At 45.4% G+C, this 19,744-nt stretch overlaps 1 protein-coding gene across 4 annotated transcripts in view; it reads right to left on the reverse strand.

Moving 5' to 3' along the window:
• The window catches only part of GRAMD1B (GRAM domain containing 1B), a 226,579-nt gene that overhangs the window by 120,180 nt on the left and 86,655 nt on the right, over nucleotides 1-19,744 (reverse strand). For 3 of the 4 annotated variants that reach the window (XM_084611625.1, XM_084611624.1, XM_084611628.1), the window contains exon 2: nucleotides 10,456-10,533. In XM_084611625.1, coding sequence (XP_084467751.1) covers nucleotides 10,456-10,533 — 78 coding nt within the window. Of the gene's footprint in view, nucleotides 1-10,455; nucleotides 10,534-16,953; nucleotides 17,116-19,744 lie in introns of those variants that run through there. The other variant, XM_084611626.1, reaches the window with a different exon arrangement.

Consider the following 19,744-nt stretch of genomic DNA (forward strand, 5'->3'; position numbering starts at 1 on the left):
GATCATGGGTCAGCATATCATGGAGGGGAAGAGGAAGGATGACAGAGATGGGGGGATGGCATAACCTTGCTGGGGGCCATCAAATTCCAGAATCTGTGCTGATCTAATGAAAGGGCTATGAAAAAACAGACCCTATTCAGCTGAGAACAGAGTGTTCTAGGAGCTCATGTAATGGAGAGGACAGATCTTTCTCCTCCTGTACTGGATACATCTCCAAAGGGCAGCTGGGGGCTCCCGGAGCTGGGACACCAGGTGCAAAAGGTTCCAAGCTTGGCAGAGAAAGGAGGAATTTATCTTATCCCAGCCGCTTGTCAAACCTACTTTACCCAACAATGCCGTCCACAAGCAGGCAGTGGCATGCGCTATAATTAACAGCCCACCTCTGAGACATTGGAGGGAGAACAATGCTGGCGTAGGAGGAATTGGAAGCAGGTGATCTTTGCGCCCTGACAGGTCTGCCAACAGCAGCAGATGTGCCGGTCCTAGCGAAGCAGTGTAGCTCTCATCAAATCGCTGTAGCCCGCTCCTGTAAGTCCCAGCAAAAAGTCATACCACGGGCTGTCTGTGCAATGAGGGGGGCAACTGGCACTGGTACCAACTGAGGACTATACTCCTTCATTGCTAACAGAGGGGAGTTGCATCCTTCACATTTGGACTTCTCCAAAGCTCAGCTATTTGACACTGTAGCCATAAGGGTCAGCAGGTTTTGGATCTGGATCCGAATCCAAATTTTTCCAAAGTTCAGAGCAGGAGTGGGGCTCAGAGCCAGAGGTCTGGCCCCATCTCTCATTAACCCCCAAACCCCACCACCTCCAGCACACACACAACCAACCATCCCAACCCCAGCACAGACAACTCATACATACAAGTCTAATAAATCCTGAGCCATGCAGGGTATGTAAAGGAAAATTAAAGGAAGCTACACAGATAAACTCATGGTCAGCGAGGGGTGGGAACTGGACATTGGTTAATGAGGGATGAACCAGTTCACATAAAATATTAACCAAACCGAATGGCCACTCATAACCTTTGCCAGGTTCATCTGAAGCCCAAACTACCATCCAGAACCCAACCCCAACACCTTTCCCCAAATGCATCTCAAACCTGAATTGCTGCCCTGCACCTTCACCCAAAAGCCATCCCACAATTTTTTCCAGGTTTGAAAAGTTTGGGTTATTTTTTTCCCCTCTCATGATTTTGCATGTGTGTGGCAGCTTCTGCACTTGCTGGCTCAGGCCAGGACTGGTCAGGGAGCAACGAAGAGGCTGGTTCTCAAAGTCTTTGTCTCCTGCGTGGAAGCAGTACTCTCACCGAAAAGCCTGCTCCTGTGAAACTCCCAACCAAGAGGGGTGGATAGTCAGTGAAATGGCCAGGCTTGGGGTGCTTATCCAAACCTCCGAAAGGTTTGAAGCTCACCCATTATTCCTGGGGACGTCCCTACTTCCACCTCTTCATTTCCTTTTCACCTTCAAAGGCCCCACAAGAGGATAAAACCATAACCTCCCACAACCCAGCTGGAGAAAGGGTCTCTCCAGAGCCCAGCAATGCCAGTTCTCAGTCTGCCAAGGGTCAATCACCAGAGACGGATTTGGGGTGCTCCTTTCCTCCACAGAGGATGAGTGCATGTGTGTTACCAGGCTTCTGCATGCTGTCCGTCCAGAATGCTAAGACAAGAGCTCAGCAAGTTGCAGCGCTGCAAACAGACGATTCCTTCAGTGTCGGTCCAGGTGGGCTCACAAAGTCCCGCATGCCTGAGTTGAGTGGGTTGGAGATGTGTGGCCCCCATCTAGGCACTCCCTCAGGGGCTTCCTCAAGATGCCCACACCTCTCTTGCCCCAGATCCCTTAAAACACACCCCTGGGCAGGCTCAATAAGCCCAGGAACCTTAGCAGTACTTCTGACAAAGTCACTCTGAGGTTTGCAACAAACCTCGACTGATAGAAGCTGCACCCAGCTTGGGGCTTTACTGGGACCATTTCAACTCAGACCCATCTCTTGCCAGCACACTGAGCTAGGAGCCGATTCGCCCCGAATTTTACACTGGCATTGGGCAGCAGCAGCTGCCTCTTATTTATCCCACTCCGCCAAAACCACCTCCATTCCTTTTCTCTTACTCTTGAATATCCTTCTCCTTATTAACGCAGGAGACCCCAGTGCACCAGGCTGCCTCACTCAGAGTAACACAGCAGCAAGACATCCACCCCGGTCACTGCGTGCAGATGGCAGCATTCCACAATCGCTCGGGCTGCCTGGGCAATGGGAAATAGACTCCCTGAAGCTGTGGGACTGGCAGTGTGAGACAGTCCCGTCTGTACCTCCATGCACAGCAGAACGGCGACAGGGACACAGGGTGTTACCACCACCATGCCTCTCGGGGGCAAGGGGAAGTAGGAGCAGGCAAAGGTTGGTGTAAGATCCATTGGGAGCCTCAGATGGAGGAAATAGGCCTGACCTTCCACTTGCTCCCACCAGTGTAAACCAAGAGCAGCTCCTTGGACCTTAATGGAGTTACACTGGTGTGAGAGAGAGGAGGCTCAGAGGCTGCTACACCAGGTTTGGTGGCACATGGGTACTGCATCGGCCTGGGCAGGTGATTAATCTGCAGTCACGATACGATTTGTGAACAGAATGTTTTACTTCTTGAGCTGTCCTGAGATGAACTGTCCTTCCCTGCCCCCCCATTTTGGTTCAATCACTTATCCATCACCCTCTAGCTGTTGTCTATTTCTCTCATCTCTCTTCCCCACCCCCTCTGTCCATTCCTCTCCATTCCCCTCGTCTGTTTCTCTCCTCACATCCCCCTCCATGGACTTTTGGATGCTTGGGGAGCAGCACCGATGGTTCTTGTGTGTATGAGCTTAAGGATTGTATTTCCTGCTGGTTCAGCGGCATGGCATTTACACTTCATTTAAGCCTGCTCTCTTCTGTAAGTCCCAGGGGCGCCTCAGGGTCACAATAAAGAACAAGCCTGCAGTTCAAACAGAAGCGAGTGCATGAGTAAGCCTGAACTTGCAGTTCAACAGGGGTGAACAGTTTGGTGTGGTTTGTGCATAACCCCATCTTGATGCACTTGCTTAAAAACCTCAACAGTACTGTGTACTCATCTCACCCAGGCCTCCAGGGCTTCTCCTGCTCAGCCCTAGTCAATCTTCGGGCCACTCCTTTAAAAAGGAGCAGCATCTATGGGCTAACATCATCTGGGCATCACAAATCAGCTCCTAGGTGCTCATGTGGCTATCTGAGTAACTCGCAGACATCGGTGAACCCATCCTTACAACACGCCTGTGAGGTAGGGAAGGGATTCTCCTCCCCATTTGATAGATGGGAAACAGAGGCACACAGAGATGAAGAGACCTAAACAGGAAATCTTGGCAGAGGTGAGAACTGAAGCCAGGTCTCCTAGGTCCCAGTCCAGCACCTCAAAATTAAACTCCTTCCTAGTTTGCTTTGCTAGCTTTCCCCTTCTAGAACTCTGAATGCACCTGCACAGTGTATTCAGCCACATCTCTCATTCCCAGACACCTGGATGCACAAACATAATACCCACAGACTGCACCCCAGCACAGGACCCACGCTCAGCCTCACCCACACCTGTCAACTTACATGGCTCTGCGGAAGGCGAGTTTTTTCCTCAGGGAAGACACATGCAAGTGACAGACATGCTTCACTGCTGTGCTGCAGGAGACCTTCTCAGGGCACGGGTTCTGAACCATGGTTTGGCCTTGTGGTACACCAGCCAAGTCTGGTGCCTACATCCCATGGAGTGGCATACCAACAGCAGCAGCCACAGCAGTCCAACACCAGGGCAAAGTCAGCGTCCTGTCTGAAGGAATCCAAGGACTTCAGCCCTGTGTGAATCACAGCTCCGAGTTTGTTCGTCCTGTCGAGTCAGATCACTTACAAGTTAACTCAACTGGTGATATCCTTGGTACCATCTTTGTTGCTAAGTGAAGGCTGGTAATTAAGATATGGCTGGACAGAGCCAAGAGATGAGCCCTACCCAGTCACATATTCCTTTCTGGTATCTTTCCACAGTTGCCCGGTAGTCCAGCGTCCCTCTGCTGGTGCCTGGGATATCCTCACTTCCCAACGGCTTCCCATGTGTATCAGGGTGGGTGCAGGTCCTCTCTCTCTCTGTCCTAGTTCTGCAGGAATGAGATGGTGCTGTGTGCAGAGCTCTACCTGCGTGTGATGTCAGAGGTGGTATGCTAGGGAGGAGGGACAAGGGTGCTTGATCCTCAGATCCTGGCAGGCTGCACAGGGAAGTTGATTCCAGAGGGGGTACGAACTTGCTTTTTACTATAGTTAGCAAGAGTGCTGAGTGCAGGATCCCTTAAGACACGTGCTCTGGCAGGCTCAGAAAAATTAAGGCCATACTGGAAGCATGCGCGAACGCTGCCTCCGCCACACAGGTGCAAGCAGGTACACAGCAGCTGGGAGATGCTTTTAAAGGCCTGTTCTTTTGGCATGTGCAGTGAGGAGGGGGGACCTGGGCTGCTTGTATTAAGATTTCCCCCAAAAAGTCACACCAAACTTTTAATGCAGTTTGAAAAACATCACAATCTTCCCCACCACCATCACCACCTTTAATTTCACACAAACTCGTCACCCTCCAGATGCAATAAAGAGGTGCTGACACACTCAAGAGGCATGGCCTGGCAGAAGCGGTGCTGATGCTACATTCACCTGAGTATAACAGAGGCAGGGGTGACTGGCAGGTTGTTCTCTGTAAGTGCCCCTGGGCTCTGGAATGCCCTCTGACCCTGGTCTGAAAGAGCTGGCATCGGCTGTTTGTTTCTTCTGGACTTTCCTGAGAGTTAGGGGATATTGAAGCACTGGTTGGTGCAGTGGGTGGTGGTATTTGTATTCAGAGCTGCTGCTTGGTAGATAAGTGAACAGCACATTTGGTTTTGTCATTGTAAATAATGAGCAGGATACTCAGAGCCTGCAAATGGGGGCTCTTTATTGCTCTTGAAAGAAAATAAATAAGATCCATGAGAAAGATCTGCCTCACCCAATGTGCAGTCCAGGCTGGCAAATTCAAGCTGTTCATAGAGCCTGCCCCAGAAGCTGAGTCTCTGGGTGCTTATCTGGATCCAGCCCAGACTCCAAACCTCTAGAGATTTCCCCTGTAATGCATAACCAGCATAATGCATTATACAAAACTAAAAAAATGAATGAGACTTTTTGTCAGTCCAATGAGCGTGAACCACTGTTCCCCACCCCAAGAAGAGATTACACCACTACGCCTCTGCCCTGGAGCTTGACGTGATTACAAGGGCAAACAACAGAGGTAAAGGCAATTTACCAGCCCTGGATTTAGGTCAATTTAAGATTAGTCTAGTCAGTTAAACAATACATAAAAATTACTTGGAATTAAACATAAACAGCAGCAATCCTGAGGTCACCTTATGAGACACAGGTCACTGGGGATACTGCCACCACTACTTTATACGGGGGATATGGAGATCTTTAATAATGACTATACCTGGTCAGCACCTCCACTTCGCACCCCATCTGAAAGGCGGCACCTCCAGCAGCCCAGTCCAGCACCACACCAAAACTTTGGTTCAGTCCAGGCTCAAAAGGGGACAGCACTGTCTACTGAATCACCAGGACACTGCTTCTTTCCGTACCTGGAGACCGCCCTGCCCTGACCCTGCTTAGCCTATAAAATCCCAGACCAAGGTGATCTGACTTCACGTTTCCCAGCATCAGACAAAACTCAGATAATATCTAAGCACCTGTCTGCTTTGCTGTCAATTTCCCTGTGATCTAGTAGTATAGTGTTCTCAGCTAGCAAATTATGCCAGGATCAACAGCACCAGAGAGACTAGTAATTGGAGTGAAACATATTGAGGAAAGGGTTAGCTACAACTAGCAGGCACTAGTTCTGAGCCAAACACTCTGTTGGATTATTAATTAGCTCTTTATGGCTGGCTTGCTCTCTCCTGAGTGAGTCAAATCTTCAGGTCCTTACTAAGCTTTGATTCAGTCCTTACACAGCTCATCTGCCATTGAATTAATTACGAAGAATTTGACTTCAACAAGAGTTTGGCTTAGCAGACACTTAGTAAGAAGGATCTCTGATCCTGTGAGAGGAGACAAGTTGGAAGAAGTGCCTCAGGTCATCCTGGAAAGAAGCATTTCCTTCCTCATGTTTTTCATGCCAGCTGTGGCTTAAGGGGCGATGCACTCTCTTCTGCAAGGATAAGAGCAGCTGAGACTAGTAAACACAGAATACAGCCACCCCTTGCAAAGTATTTAACCATCTAAACTTGAATGCAACATCACAAACACATAATCAGCAACCAGCTCCTAACTAGGAGTATATTCATTCTCCCTTTATCACTGCAGCTCACAGTCAGAAAATTAACCAAGTATAATGGCATCTGACTTTATAAACCTGCTCTCTGTGTTTTTGATTCAGAGTAGCCTATGTGTCTGAGAGGCATTGTGGTGGGGAGAAGGCACTAGGAGGGGGGTGAACTCCATTGTTGAGTGGGACAAAGCCAAGGATTCTTGGTTCTGTTCCCACCTCACTCGTTGACAGGCTGTTTGGCCTTGGGCAAGTCACTTTACCTCTCTGTGTCCCCATCTGTGCAAAGGGGAGAAGCAGAGGGGGCAGTAGGGGTCGCCTGCCTCCCCATTTGCCGCCAGAGCCAGGGTGAGTCTGGAACACTGGCAGAAACTAAAATCAGCTTTTGACTTATAAAGCAAGCAAATCTGACCTAGATGCCATCAAGGGAGAATAAAACTGGAAGCCCATGCTAGTCACTCAGCTTTAGAACTTCATGAAAACTACTACCACATTCTGCAAATATACTGCTAATTTTGAAAGGAAAAAAAGTTAAATTAAAGGCTTTTCTGCGAGTCAGGGGTGCTAGAATTTTTTTTTTTTTTTTTTATAGTGCAGGTGCGTGAGAGCCATTGAACCAAACCGTAAACCCATAATGGAAACCACTTCAAGCCAAGCGGTGTGGCAGCACCCCCAGGTCCAGAACTTATGTCATGAGTGAAGATGATTGTCAGGGGTTTAGCAGACATCAATGCAGCTCACATTGGAGAGTGAGACTTCACTAAGAGCCTTTATCGTAAGTGTCCCTTCCTAGGGGCTCGTTTCTTTATGCTACCAGACACCAAGAAGGATGTTAAAAGCCTTAGATTGTGATACTGTGCTATTCCCGGGAGGAGCGAAAGCCACATTGCCTGATCCCAAAGCTGAACAGTGTGGTAACAGGACCTAGTCAATTTAAGAAGTCAAAGTTCAGGTGTAGTACGGGACTAGAGGCTGTAATAAAACCAGCTTTCTAGACCAGAATAGTAAAAGAAGTTGCAGTAACACAGAGCCTGTAGCTGCTGTGTCACAGAAGAAAATGGACTGGGTTCTGATCCAATATGGACTAGGAGATGCAGTAATACTAACTCTTCTTGTTTGGCTGAAATAATAACTAATAAAATAGTAACAATAATAATAATAAAAAATAATATGCAAAGATTTTATAGGTATTCATTTTTCAGCCTCTTTTGTGCCAATGCTGCAGTATGAAGCAAAAATAAATCCACCCCAAGAGTCTGAAATTTATTAATTTTGGGCTTCTTGAATTGCAAAGAAATATTTACCCAGCTGCTGGATATCTGCCTTGCATACCTGACAACTGTCCCCAACACAAGAGACAGAGAGGAACAGCTCAATCACAAACTAGGCCTGGTCTACACTTAAAATTAGGTTGATATACATATGGCACTCGAGTGTGAAAAATTCACACCTCTGAGAGCCATCGTTATGCCGACCTAACCCAGTATAGATATGACTAGGTTGGCAGAAGAATTTTTCCATCGAGCTAGCTACTGCCGCTTGGGGAGGTGGATTGTCTGGTGTGATGGAAAATCCCCTTCTGTTGCTGTAGGAGTGTCTATATTAGGGTATTACAGTGGCATAACTGTGCCACTGTAGTCCTGTAGTGTACACATGGCCCTAGTCTCAACACTAGCCTTGCAGAGGAATCTGGTACAAATTCAGTTGGGTGTTTATTAAGCAGAAGAAGAAGCTAATGATCAATCGGCAACGGTGTTTTGTTTGGGTAAAGGTTTGGAAGATAAATGTGGGGAAGGTAACTTCATAGTTTTGACTTGCAAAGCACATGGGAAAAACAGTTCCGTTTCCAAAAGCAACACCTGTGCCCGTGGGTTTCTTCCCAGTGCTCACAACACCAGTGCTGCTAGGCAAGGGGAAAAGCACCTTACATATTGACTAGAACTATGCACATCCAAAAGTAGATAAACCCAAAGACTAGGTGAAGCTGAACCTCAGTGTGTACACCCTGAGTTTACACTGGACCAGTAACAGTCTGGTAATGACACATCATTTATGATTTGTCAGGTAAGGGGGCTTGAGTATAAATGAACATCAGGCACGTAAGTAACTGGGAGTGAGGATCTCAGGAGTTCTAATCCTTCCACTGCCACATTGCATGGCCCTGTGCAAGTCATTTACACTCCTGTGCCTCAGTTTCCCAAAACATAAAATTAGGAAATGGCAATTACCTACTGCAGGGTATTAGAAAGATTAATTAGCCAATATTTTTACAGCACTTTGGACTCTTGAGGTGCAGTGCTGTATTTTTTGAGCCAATTCATTCACCTCACTAGAATGGGACAGAAAGGTTTTGAACAGCAACATGGAATCAAGGAGACTGGCAAATGGCTCAGGATGCCTCTTACCTCTTCTTGTGCTCAGTTTTGCTGGATATAGCAGATAAAGATGAGCCTCCAGGTAAAAACAGCCCATCAATCTCTACTGTCCAGCTCTTGCCACACCTCCAGTGATACCCTATTGGATAATTTACCCAAGGAAACCCACTTAAAGGCATTACTTTACACTTTTGTGGTGGTCCTCACCCAAGAATCTCACAGTGCTTTACAGAGGATGATAAATATCATCATCCCAATGTTTCACATGGGGAAACTAAGGCACAAATAATGACTTGCCCAAGGTCGCAGCTGGGAACAGAATGCAGGTCTCCTCACTCCTAGCTCCATGCCCTGTCCTACGAGCCCCTATGCCTCTTAGGGTATGACTACACTGGAATAAAAGACCTGCAGCACGGCCTGGCTGAGCTGACTCAGGCTCCTGGGTCTCGGGCTGCAGGGCTAAAAATTGCCATGCAGACGTTTGGACTCAGGCTGGAGCCCAGGCTCTGGGACCCTCCCACCACAAAATCCCAGATCTTAGGGTCCAGAGCCTGAACAGCCCAGCGGTCCAAGCCCTACAAGCCCGAGTCAGTTGACCATGGCCAGGGGTGTTTAATTGCTGCGTAGATATACCCATTAGGTTTAGGCACTCAACTACACACTTCTCACAACCTCTTTAAAGCTATGTGAGAGCAATTTGCATTTTAGACAGAAAAGCAACCCATGTAAAACAACATATAGCAACCACAATACTCAATCCACGATGACAATCCTTGTCAAGCCACACAGAGAAACTAGACCATGACGGACTGTTCTCTTCCTTACACTGACAGGTATCTCCTTCCTCCTTTCACAGACATTCCTCCTACTTAACATCTGATTTTCCAACACATTATTCTTTTTTCCATTATCTCACTCTTGACCCATCAAACATCTTGGTGTTCAGACTCCAGGAGCCACATAAACAACTGTTCACTGTCAAACACATATACTACCCATAATGGCACGTCCCATCCATGAACTATCCAAACTCTTCTACCCATTTAGAGTTTTGCTTTCTTTATCTTCTTATATGCTGTGCAATGTTCCAGATATCTCCAGATTCCCTGCTATGCAGCAGTACTCAGTCACATTCATGTATTATCAGTAACTGATCAGATATCAATATTATCAACATTTGCTACGGTAAGAGGATCTGTTCAATATTTTCTGTGACTGTAACATAACCTGCATTTATATAAGTGTTGCTTGCTGCATGTGCCTTGTTATACGTACTGTTACCTGTGTTTGCAAGGCTACCTTCACCTAGTGTGCATCCTGTACTAATGGTGTCACTTGTGTTTACAAACATTATCTACATTTGATGTGTTACTTGATTTCATCTTATTACCTCTGATTGCAGGTTCCTCCTTCTGTGTTTCCACTATAATTAGGTTTTCCAGTTTTAGGTTTAAACTGACAACATCCCAAAGCAAAGTATACACTAATACCCAACATTCACTTTATCTGCAATGGTGAGAAGTGTTTGCAGAGAATACAAATGATGCATTCTTGGTGCAAGTTCCTCACTAGGACTGCAGGGCTTTAGGGGATAGGGGTTGGGGGTGTTACTTGTTAACATCATTCATGAAAACAGTTTTATACCTAAAATATGAGCCATAATTTGCCTGATAATAAACAAACAGCACAAACCAATACCCACGTTCAGGCTGATCAAGATTACCGTCATCTCCCCAATTCCCCACTGCTGGACAGGCCTACCTTTCGTCACGCATTCGGGGACTCAGGAATCGGGATGAATCGTCATCATGGCTGCTTTGTTGGCTACTCTGCTGGCTGCTGCAGAAAAAGACAGAAAGACATAAGCAGTTAGAGATCTGGATGGTCCAGCTGCTTCACTCACCTAAAGAAAAAAGGTAAAGAATTAAACTACACAGAGTTAGTACTTGTCTACACAGTGCGTGCACTGATTTCACTGGATTAGTTTGAAAAGTATTTTAGTTAAACGACTGCAGGTCTCATTGTGCGGACACTCACTCTTATCAATATAACAGTGTCCACACAGAGTTGCCGCAGTCTAATTATACTGATCCAAATAACGTCTACAGGTGCACATGTGTATAGACCAGGCCTTAGGTTTGCAAGTAAGAGACCAGCATCATATCTTGCCTTAAGTTGCTAAATCGTGCCTTGGCCTTATGTGACCACGGGATGGGGGTGGGGGGTGAGGGAGGTGTACTAGGACTCCCCCTCTTTGTGCAACCTGCATTACAGCCACCTGGATCATTCCTCCCAACCATGACGTTTCCCTAGCGGATGCTCCCCTCCCCCAAATGGGTGGGAAGAGCAAAGCCATGCATCCCTCCGCTCAAAAGGTAAGCCGCAAAAGAGTACTGCAAATTACTTCCTGTTGCAGAGCAAATAGGGAACTCCACCAACAGTTATGTGCTCCTCTTGTGTTTCTCATAGGGTGGAACACCTACGCATCACCATTTACGATGGGCTGTGTGCAAACATGATCTAGCCCTGTGAAACCAGCACAGTGCAAAATGTTCCACTCCAGTTGTGGGGCTGTGCTCAGTAAAACATGAGAAAATAGACAGTGGAACAAAATTCAATACTCAATAGCGATCCTGGTTTCTTACTAACCTGAGACTTGCTGGAATGTTTGCAAACTCAGGGCCAAGTCACAAGCAAAAACTCCAGAGCTTAGACTCAAGTAATACTGAGATTAAGTCTGTAGGAAATACAGGCTGATGTACAGTGTTGGTGGAGTCTGTGTGAAACTGTGTATTTTCAACAACCACAAAAATCCAGGGGTGTGGCTTCACTTTCTTGGGGTCAAACACCAAAACCTAAAGGGAACCAGGGATGTGTAACATACTTGAAATGCAAAAGTGTCCCTAATGGACTGAAACCTAAGAGTCTCACATAGTAACCTTTTCCTAGGGATTTAAAAACATTCAATAGCAGCCTTGCAGATGATCTTTGAAGGGGAAGCCATTGGGCTATGTCTGACTGGTTTTGTAGGGCTTAGCATTCAAATCTTGACTTGGATTCCTCATTAAAAATCCTCTAACAAGCACTGTGCATTATTTTTTGCAAATTAAAAACACTCCCAAGAAATGTCATTGGGGCCTAACGGTACAGGTGTACAGCACACTGGTCAATGTAAGGGGAAGGCATTATCACAACAAATTCTAGATACCAGATGGGGACTTGCTCCAATTCTAAAGGAATTATTCATTCCAAACCTAAGGTCAGAGCCATCTCTGAGCCTGAGAGCCGTGCTAGTTCTCACTGTAGCTCAGTGGTTCCCAAACTTTAACAACCTGTGAACCCCTTTCACTAAAATGTCAAGTCTCGCGAACCCCCTCCTTAAAATGATTATTTCCAGGAATTTTCTCCTTTACCTGAGTATAAATTATAAAAGCAGTGATCTTGGAAATATAAAACACATGCTTATTACACACTATTTATTAATTATTATTAATCATTTTTATGTATTTTTATTACATTATGAAAACGGCAACACTCTTCCAAGATCTCACTTTCGTAGCTTGTATCACTTTGAATAAGCCTGTTATAAGGCAAGGCTCCTGTGTTTCATCAAGGAGTATCAGATGTGAAACAGCATGAAGGTATTTAAGAAGCCAACTCAAACACAAGCATTCAAGTCTTGAGCAGTCCGGGCAAAAAACGCATGTTACAACAAATCAAACTTGTTCTTCATAATAATTTTTAAAACAATACTAGCTGCCTATTTAATTTTAAAAACAGCAAAAAATATCTACCTTCCTTGCCATTTCTGAAAAGGAGTCTTGAAGTTTAAATCTCTTCAGTGTGATAGATATGCTTGCTTTGATTTGCTTAGTTCTTGGAAGTCCAGGGGCTCCGGGCTGCTGGCACCGTGCTGCCCGGGGTCCCTAGGGACAGCTTTCTCCGCCATTAGGGAATTTTTTCCTTGAGAACTCCTTGTAACATTTCACGAACCCCAGTTTGGGAACCACTGCTGTAGCTCATATAAGGCTCTCCTCTCTCTGCATACTTAGCGCGTCTTTCTCCAATGTTTAAGGGGATGCATTCATTCCAGCTCAGTGTGCCTTGAACTGCTGTGTTCCCTAATCTACTGCCATTATGTCTAGTTAATACAGTGATTCCCCCTCCCCCTGCCAGTACCCCAGCGGTACTGAAAATGGTCAGGGAGGGAAGTGGTCAGTGGAACTGAATTTCATAGGGAGAGTTACAAACTGAATCCACAAGATGTCACTGTTTGCTTCCAAACTGCCAAAATATTGTGCCAAGCACCACATGAGGTTTGTATTATCCCCCCAAACAGCTGCGACCTACAATCCTGGATTGTGCCTGGTCTGGCCAGCAGCACCAGTGCCCTTCTTCCAAGTTACAAAGCTTCACATTTATGGAGAATTCCTTGTCAGCAATAAGTAAAGGGAAATCAACAGGTGAGAACATATCATGCCACATGCTGCCCAAAGATGTCCAACGGCTTTCATTTGCTTCAGGATCCAGTTCAAAATTGTTGTATTGATACTTAAAACTCTCTATGGAGATGTTTCAGAGTAGCAGCCGAGTTAGTCTGTATTCGCAAAAAGAAAAGGAGGACTTGTGGCACCTTAGAGACTAACCAATTTATTAGAGCATAAGCTTTCGTGAGCTACAGCTCACTTCCTCAGATGCATATCGTGGAAACTGCAGCAGGCTTTATATATACACAGAGAATATGAAACAATACCTATTCCCACCCCACTGTCCTGCTGGTAATAGCTTATCTAAAGTGATTTCCAGCACAAATCCAGGTTTTCTCACCCTCCACCCCCCCACACAAATTCACTCTCCTGCTGGTGATAGCCCATCCAAAGTGACAACTCTTTACACAATGTGCATGACAATCAAGCTGGGCTATTTCCTGCATAAATCCAGGTTCTCACATCCCCCCACCCCCATACACACAGAAACTCACTCTCCTGCTGGTAATAGCTCATCCAAACTGACCACTCTTCAAGTTAAAATCCAAGTTAAACCAGAACATCTGGGGGGGGGGGTAGGACAAAACAAGAGGAAACAGGCTACCTTGCATAATGACTTAGCCACTCCAAGTCTCTATTTAAGCCTAAATTAATAGTATCCAATTTGCAAATGAATTCCAATTCAGCAGTTTCTCGCTGGAGTCTGGATTTGAAGTTTTTTTGTTTTAAGATAGCGACCTTCATGTCTGTGATCGCGTGACCAGAGAGATTGAAGTGTTCTCCGACTGGTTTATGAATGTTACAATTCTTGACATCTGATTTGTGTCCATTTATTCTTTTACGTAGAGACTGTCCAGTTTGACCAATGTACATGGCAGAGGGGCATTGCTGGCACATGATGGCATATATCACATTGGTGGATGTGCAGGTGAACGAGCCTCTGATAGTGTGGCTGATGTTATTAGGCCCTGTGATGGTGTCCCCTGAATAGATATGTGGGCACAGTTGGCAACGGGCTTTGTTGCAAGGATAAGTTCCTGGGTTAGTGGTTCTGTTGTGTGGTATGTGGTTGTTGGTGAGTATTTGCTTCAGGTTGCGGGGCTGTCTGTAGGCAAGGACTGGCCTGTCTCCCAAGATTTGTGAGAGTGTTGGGTCATCCTTTAGGATAGGTTGTAGATCCTTAATAATGCGTTGGAGGGGTTTTAGTTGGGGGCTGAAGGTGACGGCTAGTGGCGTTCTGTTATTTTCTTTGTTAGGCCTGTCCTGTAGTAGGTAACTTCTGGGAACTCTTCTGGCTCTATCAATCTGTTTCTTTACTTCTGCAGGTGGGTATTGTAGTTGTAAGAAAGCTTGACAGAGATCTTGTAGGTGTTTGTCTCTGTCTGAGGGGTTGGAGCAAATGCGGTTGTATCGCAGAGCTTGGCTGTAGACGATGGATCGTGTGGTGTGGTCAGGGTGAAAGCTGGAGGCATGCAGGTAGGAATAGCGGTCAGTAGGTTTCCGGTATAGGGTGGTGTTTATGTGACCATTGTTTATTAGCACTGTAGTGTCCAGGAAGTGGATCTCTTGTGTGGACTGGACCAGGCTGAGGTTGGTGGTGGGATGGAAATTGTTGAAATCATGGTGGAATTCCTCAAGGGCTTCTTTTCCATGGGTCCAGATGATGAAGATGTCATCAATATAGCGCAAGTAGAGTAGGGGCTTTAGGGGACGAGAGCTGAGGAAGCGTTGTTCTAAATCAGCCATAAAAATGTTGGCATACTGTGGGGCCATGCGGGTACCCATAGCAGTGCCGCTGATCTGAAGGTATACATTGTCCCCAAATGTGAAGTAGTTATGGGTAAGGACAAAGTCACAAAGTTCAGCCACCAGGTTAGCCGTGACATTATCGGGGATAGTGTTCTTGACGGCTTGTAGTCCATCTTTGTGTGGAATGTTGGTGTAGAGGGCTTCTACATCCATAGTGGCCAGGATGGTGTTATCAGGAAGATCACCGATGGATTGTAGTTTCCTCAGGAAGTCAGTGGTGTCTCGAAGGTAGCTGGGAGTGCTGGTAGCGTAGGGCCTGAGGAGGGAGTCTACATAGCCAGACAATCCTGCTGTCAGGGTGCCAATGCCTGAGATGATGGGGCGCCCAGGATTTCCAGGTTTATGGATCTTGGGTAGTAGATAGAATATCCCAGGTCGGGGTTCCAGGGGTGTGTCTGTGCGGATTTGATCTTGTGCTTTTTCAGGAAGTTTGACAAATCAGATGTCAAGAATTGTAACATTCATAAACCAGTCGGAGAACACTTCAATCTCTCTGGTCACGCGATCACAGACATGAAGGTCGCTATCTTAAAACAAAAAAACTTCAAATCCAGACTCCAGCGAGAAACTGCTGAATTGGAATTCATTTGCAAATTGGATACTATTAATTTAGGCTTAAATAGAGACTTGGAGTGGCTAAGTCATTATGCAAGGTAGCCTGTTTCCTCTTGTTTTTTCCTACCCCCACCCCCCCAGATGTTCTGGTTTAACTTGGATTTTAACTTGAAGAGTGGTCAGTTTGGATGAGCTATTACCAGCAGGAGAGTGAGTTTCTGTGTGTATGGGGGTGGGGGGATGTGAGAACCTGGATTTATGCAGGAAATAGCCCAGCTTGATTGTCATGCACATTGTGTAAAGAGTTGTCACTTTGGATGGGCTATCACCAGCAGGAGAGTGAATTTGTGGGGGGGGGTGGAGGGTGAGAAAACCTGGATTTGTGCTGGAAATCACTTTAGATAAGCTATTACCAGCAGGACAGTGGGGTGGGAATAGGTATTGTTTCATATTCTCTGTGTATATATAAAGCCTGCTGCAGTTTCCACGATATGCATCTGAGGAAGTGAGCTGTAGCTCACGAAAGCTTATGCTCTAATAAATTGGTTAGTCTCTAAGGTGCCACAAGTCCTCCTTTTCTTTCTATGGAGATGCTGCTGCTATCCTTGTGGACATGGTTTCTCTTTACTCCTTCTCCTCTCTCACCTCCTTTCCATCCCTTCATCTCACCTCTTAGCGCAACAACCTTCTCTTCTCCTGCCATCCAGAATTGCCACCTTGACTGTCTCCAACACAGCCAGCCAACCACACACACGCGTACACTCAAACTTTCGTTTATCTGAAAAGCCATCAACGTATCTCTCTTCCTCCTACTCAAAGTATATTGTATATTTTTATGTCAAATTCTAAAAATTATATTATTGTAATTAATTACTTCTAGTAGGCTACCACTACTAGGCTATTGGATAAAGTCCTCCCCTTCAAGCAGTTTAAATATTTAAAGAGACACAGCCATCTTAAAAACCACCCTGAAAATATTTTACCAACTCTTATTGCAAATGACACCTACAATTATTAGAGCTGAAAGAGATCAGAAGGAAAATCATCTCTATTTTTCAGTCTGTTTGCTTTGTGCACTTGACACAGCTCTTGACATAGACAGTTCTACTACAGTATGTTCCCTCTCTTTGTGTTAGCCTTACACACAACAACAGAGAAAAGAGACAAAACACTTTGCATAGGAGAAAACATGGTTAAGCCTCCCCCAAAATTGACAGGCTGACTCGAGGGCAGATGTAATACCAGATTACACCATTTATTCATTTTAAATCGACGAGATTTGAAGCTGACAGTGCCCCGTCTAGTGACTCCCATGATTCTTGTCTAGATACTAAAATGGCCTGAAGTTGGTCAGAAAACTTTGAAACTTAGGAAATCAGTAAATTCTACAAAACTGCAAGGTCCTTACCTCATTCCAAAGCTTTATAGTGCACAACAGAAACTCAGACTCGTCTCTAAACTTTTGGGGTATGCAAGTAAAGTGGAGGTTGAAGTTTGACAAATGTGTCTGGAGTTCTCTGGTGCTTCTAAGATGTGTATTGCTGAAGTGTAACAGCACCTCCTCAGAGGGGGCAATGTGGTCAAAGTCAGTTCTCACTTAGGCTCATGTTCTGATCATTATTTTAAACCTCACAAACTGCTGAAGCACTTAAATACAAATTAACTGAGCCATTTAACCATTAAACTATTGATGTATCTTTCCTAACCCTCTCTAGACTGTCCCCTGAAATGATACCAGCCAAGTGGCTTTATCCCATGAAGTTGTGGAGTGGAAGGAAATATTTGTATTATTTTTTATAAATATCATGTGCCTCTCAGTGTGATATTACCCTGCCTGAATGCACAGAGTTAGGTCGAAAGGACTATTAAAGAAATCAGTCAGTGAAGGGAAAACAAGGCCCAGATAAGAAGCATCCCCTCAAGCAGAATAACCAAGTTTATAGCCATGAAGAGGGGCTCATCAGCCCCAACCAGGGCAGTTTTGTCAAAGCTGAGAAGTGGGAGATCAAATGGTAAAAGACTGCCCCTTGCTGAGTGGTGTCAGCTGCTGCAAGATGACACAGAGACTGAGGCTAAATCTACGCTCTAGGTGCTGCAGGTGCATGGCTGCCGCGACACCACTGTAGTGCGGTAGCATGGACACTTGCCACAGCAACAGGAGGGGATTTTTCCGTTGCTGTAGTCAATCCACCCCCTCAAGAGGCAGTAGCTAGGTCAATGGAAGAATTCTTCCTTCAGTTTACCAGTGTCCACATAGGGGCCTCGGAGGGCTTAACTAGATCTCACGGGGTGTGGAGAGTGTGAAAAATTCACCATTCTGAGCGACTTAGCCAGGTCCTAGCCCAGTTTTAGTTGTAAACCAGGCCTGACTGAGAGTCAAGGGTATGCAGCAAACCAGCTATAACTTGGTCCCCAAGGGAATGGAGAACTCCCAGGCTGTCATGTCTATCTAGAGGGCTTGAGGGGAATGCCAATCCTAGATAAGATTATATGCACACCATTCTCTTATTTTAAATCCATTTCCCACAGTGCTGTATACCTTTAGAAAAGATAAATCATGCTTTGTTTTGCAGAAGCTGCTTCTGTCTCACTTCAAACTGATACTGTCAATAGGGACCCAAAGGAAAACTCTGCAGGTGCCAAGCCCATTGGGCCTGCTACATAACATGGTTGGAAGCCAGGAAGGTGCAATTTGGAGAGCAATTCAGTAGAGTCCTGCAAATCTGCAGATATCCACGGACCATATTTGCGGATAGGATGTAGATACAAATTTTGTATCTGTGCAGGGCTCTACCAGTCAGAGACCAGTTGGAGGAAGAGATTCCACCCCAAAGAGAAGCAGAGTCACAGATCTGTCACTTGAAAGGGGTACACTTGGGACTGGAAAAGGGCCTCAGCAGGGGTAGCCTGCCCAGAGACCATGACAGATGCTAACTCAGCAGGCTGGGTGCAAGGTTTTGCATTCGTAGCCCATGTACTCTGAACTCCAGGTCATGTGTTTTTCTCTGACTGAAAGATCCTATTTTCTGAAGCCCTAGAGAAAAGATTTCTCTTAGTTGTTAGCTGCAAATAATGCAAATTTCCCATCAGTTCAAGATTTTCTTAGACTTAAGATGAGCAAGAGGCAGGTTTGCAGGGGAGCGGTTCTCCCTATAAAACTCCAACAGCAGTTCCTTAGAAGTCAACAAAAGCATAAAAGAAAACAGATTCTTACAACAAAAATATGCACTCAATTCCACATTTCTTCTGCCCCCTCACCCTCCTTCCTGACTGCACTGACTTGGTGACCTTCACTGTAATCACCACTATTCTTATCTTCATCACCACCACCACGAGGCTTAGCTTCATCTTTATTACCACTGTGTTCGCCCTCAGCTCTGCTACCTGGAGGAAAATGTCCATCTCCATTGTCACCACCACAAGCCTCATCTTCATCATTATTGTCTCTGCCAACACTAGTACAGCTTGTTGTGCCAATGAAATCTCACTTCTATTCTTGTCTTCACCACTTCTACCATGCCCTTCTCTATCTAGGTGTTTATATGGGCCTCAGACCCATAGTGACAAATCATCATCATCATCTTCACTAGCATTTTTTTCAGCTCAATTATCAATTTTTTTCAGTCCCTGAAATTATTTAACCAATGTTTTATGGCAACATAGTCCAACCAACGGACTGCTTGCAAAGTATTCACTGGCACTGCTGCTTTGAGTATCCACCGTTTCTGCTGTAGTGAATGGTAAACTACATCACATGGGATTGTTGCTGCTCTCTGGTTTAATGGCGAGCTTTTGTAAACTGGAAGAGAGCTTAAGTCATTGTGACTACTGAATATATACAGTGTTGCATTGAAGTCAGCTTCAAGTTGGACATACAAAATGCTTGCAGCATGAAGTGTTTCATGAATGCATATTTACACAAGTACTCATGATATTGACCTTCCACACATGATCTTGTGCGCAAACACACAAAAATAACTGATACCAATATTTACAGAAATGAATAAACACGTAACGGATACAGACACTGAAATAAATATGCAAGTTTTATTCAAACAAATGGTCAAAGGACACTTGTCCCCCCCGCAGCATTCTAGTTTTCTAGCCTTTGCTGAATATGTTAAAGGCTTCTTTGTCATATCTGGGTGTCAGAATGTGGAAAGTTATGGGCAATGTGTTTGAACCATTTTTATCTTCTT

This window comes from Lepidochelys olivacea (genome assembly GCF_965140295.1).
Source record: "Lepidochelys olivacea isolate rLepOli2 genome assembly, chromosome: 22".
Classification (NCBI taxonomy): Eukaryota; Metazoa; Chordata; order Testudines; family Cheloniidae; genus Lepidochelys; species Lepidochelys olivacea.